Raw genomic sequence first — 25,421 nt, forward strand, 5'->3', positions numbered from 1 at the left:
TTTAATCATATTTTTTCTTCCTCTTCATACGTAAATATATTTATATTTATAATTTATATTTTAATTTTAATTATAATTCTAATAATAAGGGTATGTTAGCGAATGTTGTAAGAGTGTAAGTCGAAATTCTGTCCGTGTAACGCTACGCTATTTTTAATCATTGTAAGTTATGTTCAACCTTTTTACATTAATGTCTCGTAGCTAAGTTATTATTATGCTTATTTAAAACGAAGTAATCATGATGTTGGGCTAATTACTAAAATTGGGTAATTGGGCTTTGTACCATAATTGGGGTTTGGATAAAAGAACGACACTTGTGGAAACTAGACTATGGGCTATTAATGGGCTTTATATTTGTTTAACTAAATGAAAGTTTGTTAATGTTAATATAAAGATTTACAATTGGGCGTCCCTATAAATTACCATATACACTCGATCGGACACGATGGGCGGGGTATTTATATGTACGAATAATCGTTCATTTAACCGGACACGGGAATGGATTAATAGCCACTAGAATAATTAAAACAAGGGTGAAATTACATTCAAGGGTAATTGGTGTAATTGTTAACAAAGTAGTAAAACCTTGGTTTACACGCAGTCGATAACCTGGTGTATTCATTAAACAAAGTATTAAAACCTTGTTACAATTCGAATCCCCAATTAGTTGGAATATTTATCTTCGGGTATAATAATAATTTGACAAGGACACTTGCAATTTATATTTATGACTGATGGACTGTTATGGACAAAAACCAAACGGACATATTAAATAATCCAGGACAAAGGACAATTAACCCATGGGCATAAAACTAAAATCAACACGTCAAACATCATGATTACGGAAGTTTAAATAAGCATAATTCTTTTATATCATATTTAATTTCCTTTATTTTATATTTAATTGCACTTCTAATTATCGCACTTTTATTTATTTTATTTTATCGCACTTTTATTATTCGCAATTTCATTATCGTTATTTACTTTACGCTTTAATTTAAGTATTGTATTTATTTTATATTTTACATTAGGTTTTAACTGCGACTAAAGTCTTAAAATCGACAAACCGGTCATTAAACGGTAAAAACCCCCCTTTATAATAATAATATTACTTATATATATATTTGTATTTTTATAAAAGTAAACTAATATAGCGTTGAGCTTTGTTTAAAGATTTCCCTGTGGAACGAACCGGACTTACTAAAAACTACACTACTGTACGATTAGGTACACTGCCTATAAGTGTTGTAGCAAGGTTTAAGTATATCCATTCTATAAATAAATAAATATCTTGTGTAAAATTGTATCGTATTTAATAGTTTTTCCTAGTAAAATAATAACTATTTTATATACACCTCGCTTCACATCACTCACCAACATTTTTGTTGACGTTTAAAGCATGTTTATTCTCAGGTGAATACTAAGAGCTTCCGCTGTTGCATACTAAAATAAGGACAAGATTTGGAGTCCATGTTTGTATGATATTGTGTAAAAACTGCATTCAAGAAACTGATTTCGATGTAACATATTTGTATTGTAAACCATTATGTAATGGTCATGTGTAAACAGGATATTTTAGATTATCATTATTTGATAATCTACGTAAAGCTTTTTAAACCTTTATTTATGAAATAAAGGTTATGGTTTGTTTTAAAAATGAATGCAGTCTTTGAAAAACGTCTCATATAGAGGTCAAAACCTCGCAACGAAATCAATTAATATGGAACGTTTTTAATCAATAAGAACGGGACATTTCAGTTGGTATCCGAGCGTTGGTCTTAGAGAACCAGAATTTTGCATTAGTGTGTCTTATCGAGTTTGTTATGATGTATTAGTGAGTCTGTACTTCGACCGTGTTTACTTGAAAAATGATTGCTTAACAAATTTTGTTGGAAACTATATATTTTTAACATGTGAATATTATGTGATATATTAATCTCTTAACGCGTTTAATATTATGTGATAGATGTCTACCTCTAGAACAAGTCCCATTGACTCACCTAATAATAATGAAGAGTCAAATGTAAATTGGAAGGATTCGCGGACTGATTCACAAGTTCCCGAAGAGGAACCGGAAGAAGAGTCGGAACCGGAAGAAGAATCAGAACCGGAAGAAGCATCGGAACCGGATGAAGAAATAGAACCGGTGGGAGAAATAATAAAACGGTTAAGTAAAAGAAAATCCTCAACCAACCGACCAAGGTTAATTATGGTCAATGGTGTTTCCGCCAAGGAAGCAAAATATTGGGAGGATTACCAATTCTCCGATGAATCGGATTCCGACGAGAATTCCGATGATGTTATAGAAATTACCCCAACTGAATTTAAAAAGGCAAAAGAAAATAATAAGGGAAAGGGCATAAAATTAGAGAAATCTAATTCCAACCCCGATGAACTTTATATGTATCGTCAACCCCCGAAGTCCTTAAGTTGTAACAATGACCCGGGAACCTCTAAACCACCAGGTTTTTCTAAACCAATGTGGAAAACGACAGCTCGTATTAGGGGAACATCATATATCCCTAGAAACTTGGCAAAATGAACCAAAACCGAAGAAGAAGAAACAAGCGAGTCAGAATAAGATAGTTGTATTCATGTGGTGTAATATATGTAATATAGTGTGCTTATGCTTTATGATATATGTAAAAATTGCTTGTATTAATAAGTATTTTTTTTATGAATCTAACTCTTGTCTATTTTACAGAATAAAAACACAAAATGGATAGACAACCCAATATTTTAAGAGACCTACCCGGAGACATGATTGATGAAATCTTGTCTAGAGTCGGTCAGAATTCTTCGGCACAACTATTTAAGGTGAGATCAGTTGGTAAGACATTCGAAGAACGTTCCAAGAATGCCTTGGTTTATAAAAGGCTTTCGTTTGAAAGATGGGGGATATCACATTGGGAAATTCATAAGTTACGATGTGTTTACTTTGAAGCATATATTGCGGGGAACCTAAATGCTATTTTACGCAATGGGTTAAGAAATTATTTTGACTCAATATATCCGAATATTGGACTTCGCGATTTAGAAAAAGCGGCTAACATGCAACATAAAGAAGCATGTTATGCTTACGGATTAGTAATGTTCGCTTCTCACCAAAGTGAGAACAAGAACATCGGGCTACAACTATTAAACAAAACGTTCCCACAAGTAACGGAGTCGGTAATTGGGGTAAGAAATGAGGTTTTTAGATTGTTACGGGACTGTTGGACATTACGTAACCCTCGTCCCTTTGATGACGTTACAACACGCTGTCTTATCAACGGCCATAACGGTTATGTTCCACAAGACCAAGGATGGGAAGTAATCCTAGTAAAACCAGAATGCATGACTTGTTTCTGGACGTATGAATTACGTGTCTTTATTGCCTTTGCTGAACGACTTGTGTACTAGCTAGAATTATCTTCACAACCATCTTGTATCAAATTTATTGTGTGCTATATTTCATGCTATATGTAAAATAAGCGGTATTGTAAGTTTGTAAAATATTGTGTAAAAGTTTGAACGCAAAATATTATTATAATCAGTTTTTCATATAGAATTGTAGTAGTTGAATTGTATATTAGCTACTAAGTATGAACTTAACGGGTAGGTACTACCCGAATTTAAACTTATAAAACGCTAATATGAAGAAAAAGCTTTTATAAATGAGTTCATATTATGCTACGAAATACTATTAACTACTCTTAATATTCTGTATGATTAACTTGTTCCATTTGACTATTTTGAAGGAAATGGCACTGACTACTCGACACACCGTGAATATGAATGAAGAAGAATTCCGTACTTTTCCAGCTTCAAACATAGCCGCAGTACAGGCTGCGCTACATACCAACAATAACCTTGGATCTAGCATTACAGGAAATCGTGTAGGATGCACCTACAAAGAATTCACTGCCTGCAAACCTTTGGAATTTGATGGAACCGAAGTACCGATCGGATTGAAACGGTGGACCGAGAAGGTCGAATCGGTGTTTGCCATAAGTAAGTGTACTGAAGAGGACAAAGTGAAGTATGCTACGCATACCTTCACAGGTTCTGCGTTAACATGGTGGAATACCTATCTAGAGCAAGTGGGACAAGACGATGCGTACGCACTACCGTGGTCAGCATTCAAGCACTTGATGAACGAGAAGTACCGTCCCAGAACCGAGGTCAATAAGCTCAAGACAGAACTTAGAGGGTTACGAACCCAAGGATTTGATATTACCACGTACGAAAGACGATTCACAGAATTGTGCCTATTGTGTCCGGAAGCATTCGAAGATGAGGAAGAGAAGATCGACGCGTTTGTGAAAGGATTACCGGAAAGAATCCAAGAAGATATAAGTTCACACGAGCCCGCTTCCATACAACAGGCATGTAGAATGGCTCACAAACTAGTGAACCAGATTGAAGAAAGAATTAAAGAACAAACTGCTGAAGAGGCCAATGTGAAGCAAGTCAAAAGAAAGTGGGAGGAAAACGGTGATAAGAATCACCAATACAACAACAACAGCAATTACAACAATAATCGCAACAATTATCCCAACAATCGCAACATCAATCGCAACTACAACAAACGGCCCAACAATAACAACAACAACAACAACAACAGCAACTACAACAATCATCCCAACAACAATAATAACCGCAACAACAACAACAATCAGAAGTAGCTATGCCAAAGGTGTGAAAAGTATCACTCGGGGTTCTGCACCAAATTTTGCAACAAGTGTAAAAGAAATGGTCATAGCGCGGCGAAGTGTGAGGTCTACGGACCAGGGGTTAATAGAACGAAAGGAACAAATGGTGTCGGAACGAGTAATGGCAGAGCAAGTAGTGTCGGAGCAAGTTATGCCAATGTAGTTTGTTATAAATGTGGGAAACCGGGCCACATTATTAGAAATTGCCCAAACCAGGAGAACACGAATGGACAAGGCCGCGGAAGAGTTTTCAATATTAATGCGGCAGAGGCACAGGAAGACCCGGAGCTTGTTACGGGTACGTTTCTTATTGACAATAAATCTGCTTACGTTTTATTTGATTCGGGTACGGATAGAAGCTATATGAGTAGAGATTTTTGTGCTAAATTAAGTTGTCCATTGATGCCTTTGGATAGTAAATTTTTACTCGAATTAGCAAATGGTAAATTAATTTCAGCAGATAATATATGTCGGAATCGAGAAATTAAACTGGTTAGCGAAACATTTAAGATTGATTTGATACCAGTAGAGTTAGGGAGTTTTGATGTGATAATCGGTATGGACTGGTTGAAAGAAGTGAAAGCAGAGATCGTTTGTTACAAAAATGCAATTCGCATTATACGAGAAAAAGGAAAACCCTTAATGGTGTACGGAGAAAAGGGCAACACGAAGCTACATCTTATTAGTAATTTGAAGGCACAAAAACTAATAAGAAAAGGTTGCTATGCTGTTCTAGCACACGTCGAGAAAGTACAAACTGAAGAAAAGAGCATCAATGATGTTCTCATTGCAAAAGAATTTCCCGATGTATTTCCGAAAGAATTACCGGGATTACCCCCACATCGATCCGTTGAATTTCAAATAGATCTTGTACCAGGAGCTGCACCAATAGCTCGTGCTCCTTACAGACTCGAACCCAGCGAGATGAAAGAACTGCAAATCCAATTACAAGAACTTTTAGAGCGTGGTTTTATTCGACCAAGCACATCACCGTGGGGAGCTCCTATTTTGTTTGTCAAGAAGAAAGATGGTACATTCAGGTTGTGTATCGACTACCGAGAGTTGAACAAACTTACCATCAAGAACCGCTACCCACTACCGAGAATTGACGACTTATTTGAGCAGGAAGGACAGAGAACCCATTCGAGTAAAATCTATGAATATAATGATTCATAATAACCTTACTACTCAAATAAAGGAGGCGCAACAAGGAGTTTTAAAAGAGGGAAATTTAAAGGATGAAATACCCAAAGGATCTGAGAAGCATCTTAATATTCGGGAAGACGGAACCCGGTATAGGGCTGAAAGGATTTGGGTACCAAAATTTGGAGATATGAGAGAAATGGTACTTAGAGAAGCTCATAAAACCAGATACTCAATACATCCTGGAACGGGGAAGATGTACAAGGATCTCAAGAAACATTTTTGGTGGCCGGGTATGAAAGCCGATGTTGCTAAATATGTAGGAGAATGTTTGACGTGTTCTAAGGTCAAAGCTGAGCATCAGAAACCATCAGGTCTACTTCAACAACCCGAAATCCCGGAATGGAAATGGGAAAACATTACCATGGATTTCATCACTAAATTACCATGGACTGCAAGTGGTTTTGATACTATTTGGGTAATAGTTGATCGTCTCACCAAATCAGCACACTTCCTGCCAATAAGAGAAGATGACAAGATGGAGAAGTTAGCACGACTGTATTTGAAGGAAGTCGTCTCCAGACATGGAATACCAATCTCTATTATCTCTGATAGGGATGGCAGATTTATTTCAAGATTCTGGCAGACATTACAGCAAGCATTAGGAACTCGTCTAGACATGAGTATTGCCTATCATCCACAAACTGATGGGCAGAGTGAAAGGACGATACAAACGCTTGAAGACATGCTACGAGCATGTGTTATTGATTTCGGAAACAGTTGGGATCGACATCTACCGTTAGCAGAATTTTCCTACAACAACAGCTACCATTCAAGCATTGAGATGGCGCCGTTTGAAGCACTTTATGGTAGAAAGTGCAGGTCTCCGATTTGTTGGAGTGAAGTGGGGGATAGACAGATTACGGGTCCGGAGATTATACAAGAAACTACCGAGAAGATCATCCAAATTCAACAACGGTTGAAAACCGCCCAAAGTAGACAAAAGAGCTACGCTGACATTAAAAGAAAAGATATAGAATTTGAAATTGGAGAGATGGTCATGCTTAAAGTTGCACCTTGGAAAGGCGTTGTTCGATTTGGTAAACGAGGAAAATTAAATCCAAGGTATATTGGACCATTCAAGATTATTGATCGTGTCGGACCAGTAGCTTACCGACTTGAGTTACCTCAACAACTCGCGGCTGTACATAACACTTTCCACGTCTCGAATTTGAAGAAATGTTTTGCTAAAGAAGATCTCACTATTCCGTTAGATGAAATCCAAATCAACGAAAAACTTCAATTCATCGAAGAACCCGTCGAAATAATGGATCGTGAGGTTAAAAGACTTAAGCAAAACAAGATACCAATTATTAAGGTTCGATGGAATGCTCGTAGAGGACCTGAGTTCACCTGGGAGCGTGAAGATCAGATGAAGAAGAAATACCCGCATCTATTTCCAGAAGATTCGTCAACACCTTCAACAGCTTAAAATTTCGGGACGAAATTTATTTAACGGGTAGGTACTGTAGTGACCCGAACTTTTCCATGTTTATATATATTAATTGAGATTGATATTTACATGATTAAATGTTTCCAACATGTTAAGCAATCAAACTTGTTAAGACTTGATTAATTGAAATATGTTTCATATAGACAATTGACCACCCAAGTTGACCGGTGATTCACGAACGTTAAAACTTGTAAAAACTATATGATGACATATATATGGATATATATATATAGTTAACATGATACTATGATAAGTAAACATATCATTAAGTATATTAACAATGAACTACATATGTAAAAACAAGACTACTAACTTAATGATTTTTAAAAGAGACATATATGTAACGATTATCGTTGTAAAGACATTTAATGTATATATATCATATTAAGAGATATTCATACATGATAATATCATGATAATATAATAATTTAAAATCTCATTTGATATTATAAACATTGGGTTAACAACATTTAACAAGATCGTTAACCTAAAGGTTTCAAAACAACACTTACATGTAATGACTAACGATGACTTAACGACTCAGTTAAAATGTATATACATGTAGTGTTTTAATATGTATTTATACACTTTTGAAAGACTTCAATACACTTATCAAAATACTTCTACTTAACAAAAATTCTTACAATTACATCCTCGTTCAGTTTCATCAACAATTCTACTCGTATGCACCCGTATTCGTACTCGTACAATACACAGCTTTTAGATGTATGTACTATTGGTATATACACTCCAATGATCAGCTCTTAGCAGCCCATGTGAGTTACCTAACACATGTGGGAACCATCATTTGGCAACTAGCATGAAATATCTCATAAAATTACAAAAATATGAGTAATCATTCATGACTTATTTACATGAAAACAAAATTACATATCCTTTATATCTAATCCATACACCGACGACCAAAAACACCTACAAAAACTTTCATTCTTCAATTTTCTTTATCTAATTGATCTCTCTCAAGTTCTATCTTCAAGTTCTAAGTGTTCTTCATATATTCTACAAGTTCTAGTTACATAAAATCAAGAATACTTTCAAGTTTGCTAGCTCACTTCCAATCTTGTAAGGTGATCATCCAACCTCAAGAAATCTTTGTTTCTTACAGTAGGTTATCATTCTAATACAAGGTAATAATCATATTCAAACTTTGGTTCAATTTCTATAACTATAACAATCTTATTTCAAGTGATGATTTTACTTGAACTTGTTTTCGTGTCATGATTCTGCTTCAAGAACTTCGAGCCATCCAAGGATCCGTTGAAGCTAGATCCATTTTTCTCTTTTCCAGTAGGTTTATCCAAGGAACTTAAGGTAGTAATGATGTTCATAACATCATTCGATTCATACATATAAAGCTATCTTATTCGAAGGTTTAAACTTGTAATCACTAGAACATAGTTTAGTTAATTCTAAACTTGTTCGCAAACAAAAGTTAATCCTTCTAACTTGACTTTTAAAATCAACTAAACACATCTTCTATATCTATATGATATGCTAACTTAATGATTTAAAACCTGGAAACACGAAAAACACCGTAAAACCGAATTTACGCCGTCGTAGTAACACCGCGGGCTGTTTTGGGTTAGTTAATTAAAAACTATGATAAACTTTGATTTAAAAGTTGTTATTCTGAGAAAATTATTTTTATTATGAACATGAAACTATATCCAAAAATTATGGTTAAACTCAAAGTGGAAGTATGTTTTCTAAAATGGTCATCTAGACGTCGTTCTTTCGACTGAAATGACTACCTTTACAAAAACGACTTGTAACTTATTTTTCCGACTACAAACCTATACTTTTTCTGTTTAGATTCATAAAATAGAGTTCAATATGAAACCATAGCAATTTGATTCACTGAAAACGGATTTAAAATGAAGAAGTTATGGGTAAAACAAGATTGGATAATTTTTCTCATTTTAGCTACGTGAAAATTGGTAACAAATCTATTCCAACCATAACTTAATCAACTTGTATTGTATATTATGTAATCTTGAGATACCATAGACACGTATACAATGTTTCGACCTATCATGTCGACACATCTATATATATTTCGGAACAACCATAGACACTCTATATGGCCAAGTCTTACTTCCCGACGAAGTAAAAATCTGTGAAAGTGCGTTATAGTCCCACTTTTAAAATCTAATATTTTTGGGATGAGAATACATGCATGTTTTATAAATGATTTACAAAATAGACACAAGTACGTGAAACTACATTCTATGGTTGAATTATCGAAATCGAATATGCCCCTTTTTATTAAGTCTGGTAATCTAAGAATTAGGGAACAGACACCCTAATTGACGCGAATCCTAAAGATAGATCTATTGGGCCTAACAAACCCCATCCAAAGTACCGAATACTTTAGTACTTTGAAATTTATATTATATCCGAAGGGTGTCCCGGAATGATGGGGATATTCTTATATATGCATCTTGTTAATGTCGGTTACCAGGTGTTCACCATATGAATGATTTTTATCTCTATGTATGGGATGTGTATTGAAATATGAAATCTTGTGGTCTATTGTTACGATTTGATATATATAGGTTAAACCTATAACTCACCAACATTTTTGTTGACGTTTAAAGCATGTTTATTCTCAGGTGAATACTAAGAGCTTCCGCTGTTGCATACTAAAATAAGGACAAGATTTGGACGTTTCTCATCAATAAATTGAATCACTTTGATTGAATCTTGTACATTTGAGCTTTTTGGTCATTTGCGTCTTCAAATCTTCATTTGCGTCTTCAGTCTTCGTACTTATTTATTTAAACGAATATTACTTGGAATTAGAACAATTACAACTAAAAACTTTACATATTGGAAGGATATTGTACCTAAATATATGTTCATATGGAGTACTATCAACCATAAAAAAGGCGAGAACTGCGAGAACTTTTGATTTAAAAAGATTTTCACATGTAAATATATTGAATCGCACATAAACCTTGATGAAGAGTATGAATGAGCATAAAATAGTTGAAAAAAACTTATATTTTACCGCTATAATTAAATATATAGTTTCTTGTTCACATGTGCATATTTGTTTCCAAACATGTGAACAGTTTCATATAATTAATAATTTAACATGTATTTTAAGCTAATGAACATATGTTTGTTAATGATATGTGCATTAATTAACATTTGGATGTCATTGGTTGTATTTAAACGCATAAAAACTACTAAATTAAATAGTTCTCGCAGTTCTCACCTTTTTAGTGGTTCTCTTTTGAACCTGCCCCTATATATATATATATATATATATATATATATATATATATATATATATATATATATATATATATATATATATATATAGCGAGGTTCCAGAGAGAACTAAAGGTAAGAGAACTCAGAGAACTCACATACTAAACTCAATCTGTGTGTAGATTGAGGTCAATCTATGTGCAGATTGACTCAATTTATGTGCTGATTGAGGTCAATCTATTGCAGATTGAGGTTAATCTATGTGCAGATTGAGCTCAATATGTGAGTTCCACGGGTTCTCTACCACCATTAGTTTTCTCTGGATTCTTTCACTATATATATATATATATATATATATATATATATATATATATATATATATATATATATATATATATATATATATATATATATATATATTATTTATTTAAATATATTATATTAATAATAATTACAGAGTATATGATAAAAATTGATGTAATTATTTCTTTTCTATCTATATCTATATAGTCATATAAAGCTCTAAAGTAATGATGTCATCATTAAGCTAATTATCCTTTAATTTTCATAATGATGATGTCATAATTATATATTAATTTAAATAAAAAAATAAGACGAAATTTTTTATAAAAGGAAATACTAATCTCCTAAATTGTAATTTTAATTTTTTAAAAATAGTTTAAAAGGTACTTATTATTACTAATAATAATAATTATTATTAAATATATAAATACTCAACTTTGAGTGAACTTAATTATTTTTACTTTTAATATAATAATTATAATTATAATTATTATATTATTAATATTCAAATATGGATTTTTTTAACAAAATTAACTACGTTACATATGTATGCGAAAATACATGTCTATATATTTGTGAAAATAACGACGAGTTTCTTAGTCAAATGGGTCATTAAAATAAATGACTTTAGCATTTATATTCACTTAATACCTAAAACATGTCATTAAATTGTTTCGTTTAAATAAACCCGTAATTTTACGGGTCATTTCACTAGTTTTAATAAAAACACTAAGAACTTTATTAGAAAACGAAGAAGTAAACAAACCCTACATGATAAAGAAAACAAGATCACTTAAACCCTACAACTCAAATGGGCCAAACAAGCCCAAGAAAGTGGAAAATACAAACCAAACGTCAAATGAGGCAAGAAACAAACTAAAATACGTACAAGGGAAAAAAAATCGAGCCCGAACAAAGAAGGACGATAAAGAGGGATGAGAGCTAACAACATCAAAGACCAAAAACAATCCTCCGTGGCAAACAAACCCAAAGTCGAGAAAAAAAGAACCATCAACACAACACACGCATGTCTTTCGTAAAAAAGACGAGCTTATAATCTTTTTATTCGATCAATTTACAAAATGTATTTTTTTAACAAGCTAATAGACTTTAACAAATAAGGTGTAAACTTATCTCATTAGTAAAAATACCATTCACTATGAAGCAACGTCAAACAAAAAGAGACAAACTCGACTAATTTTTTTTATTTTTTAGTTTGAAATTGTGAGGTATTCCCCAAGAAATGTGACATTCGACTTCTCGACTTTTCAATGTGACTCTTAGGAAATGACACAACGCCATCGCAAAACTACGTGTCCACTGATAATGTAGGAATACGGCACACTCGGGAGAATGCAAAGCATTCTCGCAAAAATAGAAGTCCTTCAGATGTATGATAACCTCCCGTCAAAAATATTTTTAAAAAAGAAAAAAACTTTTCTTTTAATCTAAACAATAAATTCTAAACCTAGAAATCCTAAACTCTAAACTCTAATTTTAATGCAATTCAAAAAATAAATTTTGTTATCCGCTTATCTTCAAAAAGGATGATTAGCTCTGGATGTTCTCCACACACACACACACACACACACACACACACAGAGAGAGAGAGAGAGAGAGAGAGAGAGAGAGAGAGAGAGAGAGACGTGATCTAGGGAGAAGAAAAATAAGGGAAGAGAGGGAAATAGCGTGATGAATGAATGTATCACTTATCAGATGCGTGCCGAATGATATTACACTATTTTCAGCTCCTCCCTCTTTTTATTTACATCCTCCAAGATCACTCCAATATGAATGTTAATTATCCGATCCACTAATCATCTATATCCGTATAATCGGATTAGAAGTTAGGTAATTATATACACTTTTGATGAATCAGAGTGGATATTTATCGGATCAAATATCCATTGTGATTAATACTGATAGGTGACCTGGTCACAAACTGTGAAAACTATAAAGGAAATGTTGGATGTCAATCTACGTTCTGAATATGGCGTAATGTCTTTGGAAGTAGCCCAATAATAATAATTGTACAAGGGGAGTCCGAGTAAAATGTTTATTGGGCCTATATTTAGTCCAATAGATATTTTTACAAACAAGTCAACAACCATCTCAGCCATTGACCGTTCTCGATGATAGAAGATAGTAGCAAGTACTCATGCGCTAAGCTAACTGCAATTGAACCCTAGAACAACGGATTCGCATATTCACTTTCTCAAACTTTATTCTTTCTTCTGTAAATGTCATGTTATTAATATCCTCATGTATTTGATACTTGAGCTCTAGAATCCACTTTTTAATTCTAATATATCCAGTCACGACATTCTCTCAATTTTTATGTTTGTGTTGTTCTGCAGTATAGACTGTGGGAAGCTATTGATGAAAATTGGACTGAACACTAGCGAAATGATACCGCCAATCTCATATTCACATTCGTTCTGGATTTACACATGTATGTATTTATTTAGTTTTTGCATATATAATTGGGATATTACTTGATAATTGGATGTTTGACTTATTTATTTTACTATTTTTTTTTTATATTTTTTTTATGTATATGTAATTGGGATATTACCTGATTATGCTATTGACGAATATGAATGTGGCTTTGGTAAGTCGCAAAGACATTTCATTATTTTCAATTGAAATTTTGCATTTAGAACAATATTTTGTTGTTAGTTATAGAGGTTTTATATCTATAAGCTTTAATCACTTTGTAACTTGTATAATGAAAGATATAAGCTCTTGTAGATGTGGTTAGGTCAGTGGCAAAAAGATGTGAGAAGCAATACAGGAATACAATGGCGGAACCAGGAAATTTTTTTCATCGGGGGCGTGAATTTTTTTAAAAGCGTTCACATTCACTGTAAATTTTTTTCTTTCAATCTTCCATGAAAATACAACCTTTTGGGTCATTGGCAAAATTTGGAGGGTTTTGGGCAAAATATGGAGGCTTTTGGGGGCAAAATAAAATTTTAAGCCTGAAAATTTCAAATTTACTCAAGCCAAAATAAAAAAATCGAAAATTTTAATCCTCAAAATTTCAAATACACTGGGGGCAGGTGCCCCCTCCCCCTATGTAGTTTCGCCCCTGCAGTAATAGATCTAGATGCTGGTCAGGTAAACTCCATCTTTTTGTCATTTTCTTGTTAAGACTCTGTTTGAACTCGAAAGACGTTGATTAATTTTTTTCATAGCCAATCATCAAATGCCACGTGTTCCTTGCATCTCACTGGTCTTCTTGCTAACAATGCCGAGGTAATGAATACTAATTTTGCGTGAACTTATATAATGTCTTGCTAATGATTTCTGCTGAAAATGTTTTTAAGTACTGTTTTGATTTCTAGTCACGTTTATTTTGTAAAGGACGTTTTTAAAGAGCGAAGAGGCGAAATCAGTAGTTAGCATCGGCTGTTGTTATAACTTGATATCAGAGGAAGAAACTGCAAACGATGATTATGCACTATATGGATTTCCTGTAAGTAAACCTGTAAAGTCTTGGAAGAAATTCAAGTTTTCATGCTTATCACGCATCTAAAATTCTAAAATCTTACTTCTGTTAATAAGTTTATACTCAAATTTTGTGTTGTTCGTTGTTGAATTTGACGAGTTGTGTTTATACTAGAGTGCAGATATCCAAAAAGTTATCTAACAACATGCTAGTCTTCATCATTTTGAGTTGCATGCTTTTCGAGCTGCCTTTCAAGTGGTATTAACGTATATGTATAACAGCAGCCATTTTTCTTTAGCTTCTACTGCTATAATAATAATGTCATTTTTGCTATATAATGAATGGGATCCGACTTGTTACAGGTGCTTTTTAGATATTTTCTCGATACATTGACATCAAGTCCTTCAATAGGGTCGCAAGGGAAGGCTTTGCGCGCCTACAACAGTCCTCACTCTTCTTATGTGAAGTGTTGCAGGGCTGAAACAGGTGATGTAAACGTATATATAACTTAAGTGTCAACATATTAGTTGTATCAGTGATTTGGGTATGTGGTTTGGGTCATGATCCGGATTCGGTCCAATCTATTTACGTAACCCGACATTTGGAAACCACTAACCATTGATATATAAGCATTCCATTGAGTTGACCCGTATAGGTGGATCGATAGATGGGTCAATCTCTGATTTGAACATGCTGATCGATTTATCATTAAATTTTTTGACTTTTAAACCCATCGTTACTTATCTGCTTGCCGACATCTCCACTTAAATCCCCCACCCACCCCTCCCAAAAAATCTTCCATGTCACTTTCATATTTCTTTTCCTTTTAGAACGTCGTCTATTGGTTATAGAAACATCATAGATAGTGAAAAAAAAAAAATCCAAATGTGATGTTATGCTTATGAAAATGCATATCTAATTATGACAATTTTTTATTGAGCGACTTTTTCTACAAAATCAAAATTTGAATTTTTTTTTGTTAAAAGTTATATTCGTCCGCCTTTAAAAAAAGTTACATTGTTCTTAAAGCTTAATTGATTTGATAATATTAACATCACAAAGTATGTTTCTTACTAGTGTTTTGTAGTTGGTATGTACCTTAAAGTGTAACATTTATACAACTACTTTTTTGGATTGTTTATGGAATGTATTCATACAATGTGTTCCACCCTACAATATAGTACAAGTTTATTTACGGGGTGAAAGTTTTTGGAACTACATTGCGAAAAATGGAGCACTCGAGTAAGTATGTTGCATCACGGATTGCAAAAAAAGGTACGATTCTACATGCCTTAATCACTTTTTTATGATCAACTGCTTACTATAACACAAATGATTGTATGTAAAACTTTTTAATGAGCCATGTTTTACACAGGGACAATATTTTAACAGTTGTCACTATTACTATCGTCAGAATCTGTTTACTGTTTTAATGAATACAGAAGGAAGAAAACAAAACGTAAAGCTAAAAGAAAGTTGCGAAAAAAGATAAAAGAGGGGGAAGGGCGTTGATACAGGGTTGAGGTTGGGGTGGGTAAGCTGGCGGATTAAAAGCCTAAAATCATGTGAAAGAAAATAAACGGTTGTAAACGAGTTATAATTCATGTTTCCTTGATTAATTAGGTCATGGGTCACGATCATGATTCATTAGTTATTGGTCAATTCAGTGTCAATTTAGTCGGGTCTTGGGTCAGATATTCAGGGTCAGATTATTTGTTGATCCCATTAATTTTGAGAAATATAGCTTTGAGTTTGTATGCTATCAACTCAGATATGCTGATTATATAATTTTCTTTTTAAATAATTTTGCGGATTTATGATTAAGGAACTGATGGGACCCATATTGTAAACACGGTGATTTTATAGAAGCGTTTATGTTGCTGATCTTTAATCCTAGCATATCTCCCATGGGTGTCGTTATAATTGCTAAGAAGGGATAACAAAAGCGTCATGAAGATGCCATATTCGGTGAAATGGTTTAAAGAACGGATCGGCTTAGGTCACCGATGACAGATGTTCGCATACAAGTGAAGTAGTAAAGATTATTAATCTTAGAAAATGAGTTGAGTTTTGTGGAATGAAGTTGACAGTCTTGTCATATTCATTTTGTCAGCTACTTATGGTTCAATAAATTCTTACTAACTTTTAAAAAGATTCAACTTGGTAGTTGTTATTTCATACATTAATATTAATATAAATATAAAATATATAATATATATATGTCTCTATACCTATATATAAATTTATTAAATAAAAGATGCTGAGGGGTTATCTGGCCAAAAATTATTGGAATATAACAAAGGGTGCATTTCAGTTGGCAAGTGCAACTTTGTAGTCAATAGTATCACTGTCAATAACACTGTTTATGTGAGGCTGTGGTTGAAAATTCCCTTGTCTTTACATTTTCTTTCTTACCAAATTTGGGACGGCATCCTAGTCATCGCAATTCCTTTCTATTTTCGATCAACTATGCCCATAACCCTGTGTATCTATTAATGTTTATCTAAAGTCGCAATCACGTAAACAAGTGAAAATGCATTTGTATTATGTGAAATTTTTTGTAATATATACGACACTTTAAGTTCCAAGTGTTTGATGTGAATGTTTCGGTGTTTTGGGTAGGTAATAATATTTGTATAGCTAACGGTAAAGATCATAATCCATATAATTTACTGTAGTTTGATATATTTGAAGTGAGAAGTGGAGTTTGAAATATAGTAGTACAAAATGTATAAAGTGGAACGGCAATAGTAAGTAGAGATATGGCCCCAACCAAAGCATTATCTATTTGTTGTCTGCCCAACACACTCCATTTAAGTCATCTGATTTTTGTCTCAATGTTCATTATGGTTTCATTTAGATAAATAAAATAAAATATTTGTATTTTTAAAATTTAAACTTTAAATATGAAATATAATTATATATAATTCATTTGATACATTATTATTATTATTATTTTTTAAATCTACCATTCGATTTCTCACATTAATCCTATTTTTGTAGGCTTATCAAGTTAAATATACATATCATTTTTTTTTTTTCTCTTTATAACCTTCGAATTTATCTTGTCAATGTTAGAGATGAATACAAATTCACATATAATTTTTATATATTTATAATTAATATCCAAAGAAAATTATTATTTTTGTTATACTATAATAAATAAGATACATAAATTATAAAATAATATTATAATAGTCCATGGTAATTACTTCATCATCGTCCAAGAAAAGGAAGTAGCCAATGATATATATACTTATTACATGTACACACATAAATAAATGCACATGATGAAAAATTAAGACTTATGGTGCGTTTGATAAAACTGAATGATTTAGTGCTGAATGATTCAGAATCTGAATGGTCCAAAGCCTTTGAATAAGGTTTGCTCTGAATGAAAATAAGTTGTTTGATAATCATTTAGAATAAACGATATGAACTGACTAAAACTACCTTATTAACGTGTGACATGAATAGAAAATTCAATATACTTGTTAGTTAGGTGATCAGTATATGATTTGAGAACAATATTATAGATAATTTATGCTCTTAATGGTTAAGAGAGTGTTTCATCTCTGAACGGTTCAGAGCTGAATTCTGAACCATTCAGCACCATATATCATTCAGAGGTCAGAAACAAACGCACTGAATGCTGAATGATTCAACATTCAGTACTAAACCATTCTATTAAGAGTCAAACAAACGCGCCCTTAATAATGTAAAATTTATTAATTTAGTCTGGAAACTAAAGGAAAAGAATATTTAATTAGTTTGGCGGAATTAAGATGAGATTCCACTTATGATATTTCGTGGAATTCAAAGACGATAAAACTCAATATATAAAATATAATAAGAATAAATGTAACTGGTTTAGTTTTAGAGAAAATGAACTGAGGTGAGGGTGATGAGACGTGTTGAAGGTCAATTGAGGTTGGTGGCCAATCCTGGCATGGCATGGGTGGACATACACACACTCCTCCTCACTCCTTCTATAGCCAGTGGCGAAAACAGGAATTTTTTTCACCCGGGGCGAAATTTTTTTAAAGCGTATCAACTTTTTTTGGTAAAATATGGAGGTTTTTGGGAAAAATATGGTGATTTTTGAGCAAAATGTGGAGGTTTTTAGGCAAAATATGAAGGTTTTGGGGCAAAATACGGAGGTTTTGGGGCAAAATACGGAGGTTTTGGGGCAAAAAAAAAAATTCCACCGGGGGTAAAGTCGAAAAACCCAAAATTTTTACACTAAAAATTGCAAATCGACTGTGGGCATCTGCCCCCCTTGCCCCATGCTATTTCCGCCACTGTCTATAGCATATTTGTTAGGATAGTCATTCCAATTCTAAAAATAACATACTCTCTTATCAGAACTACTTGTCACATTAATACTTTTTCATTAAAATTAATTTATGACTAAATCACGTTCAATCATAACATACTTCTTCAAAAAAATTGAGACCTATTATACTATTTAATTAAACAAATGCAACCATTTGAGCTAAGAGTACAATCCATTAATTCAATACTTCTGTTATTAGTTAAGTTGTGCAAAGACAAGAAGCATGGCGAGAGGAGGAGGTCGGGAAAATGTCATTGGAGCTCTCAGGTTAAAGGCAGGACAATGAAGCGTTGGAAAGCCTTATAAAAGAGTCAGATATGATCAAGTCACCTACAATTGATTAAAACAAAAAGGTATAAGGGAGATGATTTTCACTCATTACTTTTTGATCCATGTATACTTTTGTCACATATAATTGCAGTTTTGTCCCTAAAAAGTTGAACTTATATTATTAATTATAAAGGTTGAAATAGGTAATTAGGTGTACACGGATCAAAAAGTGATGTGTGGTATGATCATCTCACAAACATAAAACCTTTTTCCTTACCCATTACACATTTAAATATTAAATTAAATTATATATTTGATATTATACGTGTATATACGGTACTAATTTGACCTTATCACCCTTCATATGTTCTTCTTCATATATTCTTCTTGAATCATTCAGTCAACTAGACTTTTGAATGCTACGGAGTATATACTTCAATATATTGATTATCAATATCAATATCTATATAGTATAACATATAATATATAATATAAATATAATATAAATATAAATATATAATAGTAATAAACTGTCAATTGTCTTGGTCATAGATAGATTAGATTTCATATATAAAAACCAGTTTGGTTATTGGCACTCTTAATTACCCTTTGTTCAATACACACACCCACACCCAAACTCGCACAAACTAATTGATCACTGTTCATTGGATATACATAATTAATATTCCAGCATGAGCAACCTGAGTACGGTCGAAGCTACACTTCCTCCAGGGTTCAGATTTCACCCGAGAGACGATGAATTGATATGTGATTACTTGTTCAACAAGCTTTCTCTTTCTGATTCTCATCTTCTTCTTGAAATTGATCTAAACAAGTGTGAGCCATGGGACCTTCCTGGTAATAATATATACATATCATATCATTCTTTTTCATTTTATTTTGATTCTCATTTTCTACAAACATGATGTCCTTTTGTTTAATCATTTACTCCGTATATCGTATGATCTCTTGTTTAACCAATATGACAAACTAAGTTGATCATTTACCTTACGCTTTAACCTCTAATTCTTTAGTTTACTTTGCTTTATGATATGATCATCATCTCAATGGTTAATCAACTACCTTAAAATCAGGGCATAAAACTAATATATATATATATATATATATATATATATATATATATATATATATATATATATATATATATATATATATATATATATATATATATATATATATATATATATATATATATATATTCCCCCATTCATTATATCTATGTATGCACTTGTATATATGTATTAGTCAGTATGTAATACGTCATATGTAACATATCTAATATGTAAATTATAAATACAAATATAATATAATATTGACAGGTAAACAAATAAGTGTATTTTTTTAGGTCAGTTTAGCTAATAAGATGTGTATCATTGTGAATCAGGATCAGTATGTGACATATAACCCGACTTGAATTGATGCATAACATGCATGACAAATTGGAAAATTGTTATTTTTCTTACTTTTTAAAAATATATACTCAGTATAATGATACATTATAATTTTAAAATAAACTTGGTCCATCTCATTTTAAATTCTCTCTTCTAGAAAATGTTAAATTGCAAAAAAGGTAATTATAAGACGTGATATGTTGTACACTACTCCGTATTTTTTTAAGTTATAGATCAACTAACATGCTTTAAAATTTCGTATAATTTATAGTATGTTCTATGTTTTAAGTACTACAACTGAAAATTAGTATAATAGTATAAATAAATTATCACTCATTATTAATATTACAAGTCACAAGTCATACATACCATAAACTAATTTAAGGACAAAAGTGTCATTTATTACTTTATCTTAATAAATTAGGAATATATGAAAATAAGATTGTTAAGGGACACATGTGAAATAGAACGATTATATTTATATATACAATTAAATCACAATCCGAATGTTAATATTCTACTCCTTATTATCTCAAGGTTATTTCATAATAATAAACTCATGTTACATATAAATATACATCTCCGTATATGTATCATTTGTTATGTATGTGTGTGCATACATGGCGATTTCAAATTTTTTTCAATACTAATTATATTTGATTGCTATAATAGCAGTAATTTATCATAAGAAACTATAAATTCTAAAAATATACGGAGTTCGGGTAGTTAAATTTAGTGGTGTCCAATACAATTTAAAAGAAAAATTATCAATTTGAAAAATATATAGGGTCATGTAGTTAAATTTAAAGTTATTCTATATAATTTAAAAAGTATTTTTTATTAAAAATTTTCAAATTAATAGTGTCTCGTGATTTCATGGGCTTGTATATATAGAATCGCCCTCGTGTGTATTTATATACACACACTTATGTATATACGTGTGTATTTATAGATGTACATATGAATGGTAGTAGTGTGTATATCCTAATCTACGTGTTATATTGTCTTTCACAATATTATATACATATATGCAAAGTTTGAATTAACCATTTGTTCTTTCATACTACACATTTCTTTCACTTACTTTAACATAAATTGACGTTTATTTGTCTTCTTTGATTATAAGAAAAGAAAGATCAAATAACGATAGCCAAACTTAGAATGACCACGTACATATACGTGTCTACTACGGAACGTATATATGTATCAATCATCAATAAGTTTTCACTTAAACTAATTTTTTTAACAACGGTTATATGAAATTATCATTCGTAATTAAAACTTAAGGAAAACCAATAATATAATGCTATATATCGAAAAAAAAAAATACATTTATTTACAGAGTATTTGATTTTGACACTTTAGCTTCATGTATAATTAATTAAATTGAAGGAAATAAGGCCAAATTTGTATGGCCCTAGCTAAACCTCACTTACCATTCTATAGCCACGTGCTTGGCCCTCACAACATACCTACTTGTTCAAAAACTAAGATTTATTCATTCTTTTAACATTTTAAACTATTACTACATATTTGTAATCCCTACTTCAATATTACTTTGCTTTGTAATTCAGTCATATTGTGTTGAATTTTGCATTGAGAATCGTGACTATTGAATGATTGATATTGTGCGTTAATGTGTTAATCAATATTATTTAAACTGACTAGACAGTCGATTGATTGACAGAATTAGTTCACCGACTGAAGATATTGTCGGCCGACAGTGCAAGGTCGGTGTAAATTGATCTTTGATCGACTAAACATGACAGTCGACAGACTGACACAGTCAGTCGACCGACTATCGTTGCAGACAGGATAAATACGGGTTTCGTGTTGCTTTGATAGTATACACACTCCCACATAACCCTAACCGATTGCTTTTGTTTGTTATCGTTCCCAGACCTCCAACCCACCGAATAACACCTTCTAGGCATCTTTCTAATCTAGATTTAGGTCTAGGTTCGACTAATTCGGTCTCGTGAACGACACGTTATTCGATTGAGTTTAGATCTAGTGTTTCCCGCCTTAGATCGAGTCTAGATTGATTATAAGGTCCAGAAACAATGTCTACATAAACACAAACAAACTCTTAATTAGTTACACATACTATTGACTATTAGTATATAAATGGCCCTTTTGGCTAAATTTTTTTGGAAAATACGTTGCTAAGTATTTATGAGATTTATTTAAGATTTATAATATAATTTTATCTTTTAAAAAAAATCAAGCAATACAAATTATTGTATTTAACTTTATGGGTAGTAATTTAAATTAAACCTTGTAAGGAAGTGGATACATGACAATATCCATTTATTTATCAACTTTAGGAGGACAAATGGTATTATGACAATTAACTTAACTTAATTATGCAATGACAAAATATTTGAGTGTGATGTATGTATATTGTAACACATTCATTGTATCTAACTTCCCTTTTGGTAAACGCAATTCACCAATAATGATCTCAAGATTTATCATAACAGCATGATTATCGACGTAATTAACCGTTTGTGATCTTTTTATAGAAACGGCTTGTGTGGGAGGCAAGGAATGGTACTTTTATAGCCAAAGAGACCGAAAATATGCAACTGGATTACGAACAAACAGGGCCACAATATCTGGGTACTGGAAGGCAACCGGAAAAGACAGATCAATTTTTCGAAATCGAACACTTGTTGGTATGCGAAAGACTCTTGTTTTTTATCTTGGAAGGGCACCCAAAGGAAAGAAAACTCATTGGGTCATGCATGAATTTAGGCTTCAAGGTTCACTAGCACCTCCACTTGATCCTTCAGTCAAGGTCTAATTTCTTTAAATTATTATTTCTTACATGAAAATATAGAAGATTCCTAGATGATAAATTCTTCTTGTAATTACGGGTAAACAAGTAAACATGTAACTTTTTATGCTCATATGTACACGGCTTAATCAACTTAACACCGGCTGTTTCTTAGCCTTTTTTTAACTATATATACCAACCTTTTAAATGAATATCAGGACTAGTTCCAATCATTAGACTATTATAAATGTCACTAAATATTAACGAGATTAATGTTAATGTTATTATTACAGGACGACTGGGTACTATGCAGAGTATTTTGTAAGAAGAGAGAAATAGTTGATGGAAATGTGGGAAGCATATGCAAATATGAAGATACACTAAGTTCTTCATCATCTCTACCACCATTAATGGAACCTAATTACACCCTCTCCTTTGACCAAGGTCAACCCACCACAAACTTCAATATCAATAATAGAACTTATAACCAGCAAGTGCCCTGCTTCTCCACCATTTTCAACATGTCTCATAATCTACAAATTGATCCCTTAATAAATAACAATCAAAACATATTAATCTCCAATAACAACACTGGTACTACAAGCATACCACAACCACAATTACCGGATATCGCAATTCCTTCAACATCTTCATCGTCATCACATTGCTACGAAAAGAAGGGTACGATTAAAAACATTTTGAGTCGTTTCGACAACACGGATCAAAACGACACGTTAAGCTTTGGTGAAGGGTTATCCGATCAAAGCTTTTTGTCCGATGCAGCTTTGGCCGTTACCATGTGGTACCCTTGATAAATATGATTCTTAGTGTGTAACAATTGTAATATAATAGTTATAATATAATAATATAATAGTGTTATTTTGTTATTGTACATACCTATACTTATGTATAGAAAAACGTCTAGTCTAGTTATAAAAATGAAGAAACGAAAATGAGCTTTTGTACTAAAAAGTATGTACAAAATAATGTGCATGGAGCTTAAATGTTTAATTATTAAGAGTTAGTATCATTTTCGTTGACATATATAGCCGGCGAACAACTACTTTTGATGACTAGCTAGGAGCATTAATTAAATATTATGAAGTAATATTAAATTAAATTAAATTAAATTAAATTAAATTAAATTATTGTTATTATTAATAATAAAATTAAATGTTTTATAAAATGATTACTATTACTCTACCGTCACAAAAATCTTTATTATTTTAAAAAGTATTGATCTAATCATAGTCAACTACGCTTAGAAAATTGATTTAAGCTTAAATGATGGTATATATATATTTTTTTTTTTTAAAAAGCAAATTCACACCGCCACCTAATACTAACATGAATATATACATCACGATATTTCTTAAGCAGGACTCGAACCCTCAATCTCAAGATTGTAAAGGTGACATCAATACGCCAAGTCATTGACTCTTTGATTTAAATGACGGTATATGATGTTAATGATACCGCAACCCGCATGCGCATTCTATACGTATGCGGGTAATCACTAGCGTGCGTACGCATGTAATTTATATGCAGTATGCGGTATGCGGAAGCGTGTTGAATGCCTTTGTTCTCGGCATGGCGGTTACTTGGCCATCAAGCCTAATATCTTTTCCATAATTACAACCGAGATTCGGGGGAGTTTGTTATGGAAAGGATTATCACAATCTTGGACGGTTTTAGAATTAGGGTTTGCCTATATATACTAACCCTAATTACTATTCCACGACGATCACATTTACGTGGCTCACAATACATAATCATTATCATCATTCATCAAAGGTTAACAGGTTAGTCACTCTCGACAGTTTCCTACAACCTTATTCGGGCCTTCGATCGACGACCGTCATCGAAGGTGGACTTAATCACCTAGCCACCCCGCCGACATCATCATGTCGGTCAGGGTTATTCACGATAGCCGGACCGGAGAGCTAAGTTCTAAGATCCTTAAACCTCTTTAAAACGTATTGAACATGCATATTAACCTCTTGGAAAATATATGCACGATCAAGTGGTGCTTTCATTGAGAGCTGAACTAATTCAAGACGTGTTTAATTGTTTTTTCTTTTAAAAGTTTTGAATTATAAAGCTCATTACTCACAGTTTTCTCGAATTTTTTTGTTTCTTTAACAGAATCATGACTTCCTGGGAATCATCGGAACGTACTCAAACGGACAACTAGAACACGCCGTCTGGTAATCAGCCAACGCAAGCTATGACTGCGGGGGCGGGATACACGCCTTACCCTCCACCCGTGTCCAGTGAACCTTT

The 25,421-nt window shown here is 32.5% G+C and overlaps 1 protein-coding gene and 1 long non-coding RNA gene across 5 annotated transcripts; both read left to right on the plus strand.

Annotated features, from left to right (window-relative positions):
* Window positions 1–13,079: 13,079 nt before the first annotated feature.
* On the plus strand, window positions 13,080–16,474 carry LOC139857956 (uncharacterized). 4 transcript variants are annotated; one of them, XR_011762755.1, is made up of 4 exons: window positions 13,080–14,148; window positions 14,257–14,368; window positions 14,516–14,599; window positions 14,704–16,474. It is a non-coding gene; the product is annotated as an uncharacterized lncRNA (long non-coding RNA). The 4 variants fall into 4 exon arrangements; XR_011762753.1 differs by having other exon boundaries at window positions 13,080–14,010; window positions 14,088–14,148; window positions 14,516–16,474; XR_011762754.1 differs by having other exon boundaries at window positions 13,080–13,342; window positions 13,642–14,148; window positions 14,516–16,474.
* A 3,069-nt stretch (window positions 16,475–19,543) lies between these two features.
* On the plus strand, window positions 19,544–24,062 carry LOC139858172 (NAC domain-containing protein 21/22-like). Its single transcript, XM_071847026.1, has 3 exons — window positions 19,544–19,805; window positions 22,885–23,159; window positions 23,432–24,062. The coding sequence occupies exons 1-3, from the start codon at window positions 19,640–19,642 to the stop codon at window positions 23,948–23,950; spliced, it is 960 nt and encodes a 319-aa protein (XP_071703127.1). The 5' UTR covers window positions 19,544–19,639; the 3' UTR covers window positions 23,951–24,062.
* Window positions 24,063–25,421: the final 1,359 nt, after the last annotated feature.

This window comes from Rutidosis leptorrhynchoides, chromosome 7 (assembly GCF_046630445.1).
Source record: "Rutidosis leptorrhynchoides isolate AG116_Rl617_1_P2 chromosome 7, CSIRO_AGI_Rlap_v1, whole genome shotgun sequence".
NCBI classification, from domain to species: domain Eukaryota; kingdom Viridiplantae; phylum Streptophyta; class Magnoliopsida; order Asterales; family Asteraceae; genus Rutidosis; species Rutidosis leptorrhynchoides.

Bases quoted from the DNA above. Each gene is read 5' to 3' on its own strand.
- LOC139858172 (XM_071847026.1), top strand. From the start codon at position 19,640: ATGAGCAACCTGAGTACGGTCGAAGCTACACTTCCTCCAGGGTTCAGA. The intron at 19,806-22,884 runs GTAATAATATAT...ATCTTTTTATAG, and splicing joins TGAGCCATGGGACCTTCCTG to AAACGGCTTGTGTGGGAGGC. The intron at 23,160-23,431 runs GTCTAATTTCTT...TTATTATTACAG, and splicing joins CACTTGATCCTTCAGTCAAG to GACGACTGGGTACTATGCAG.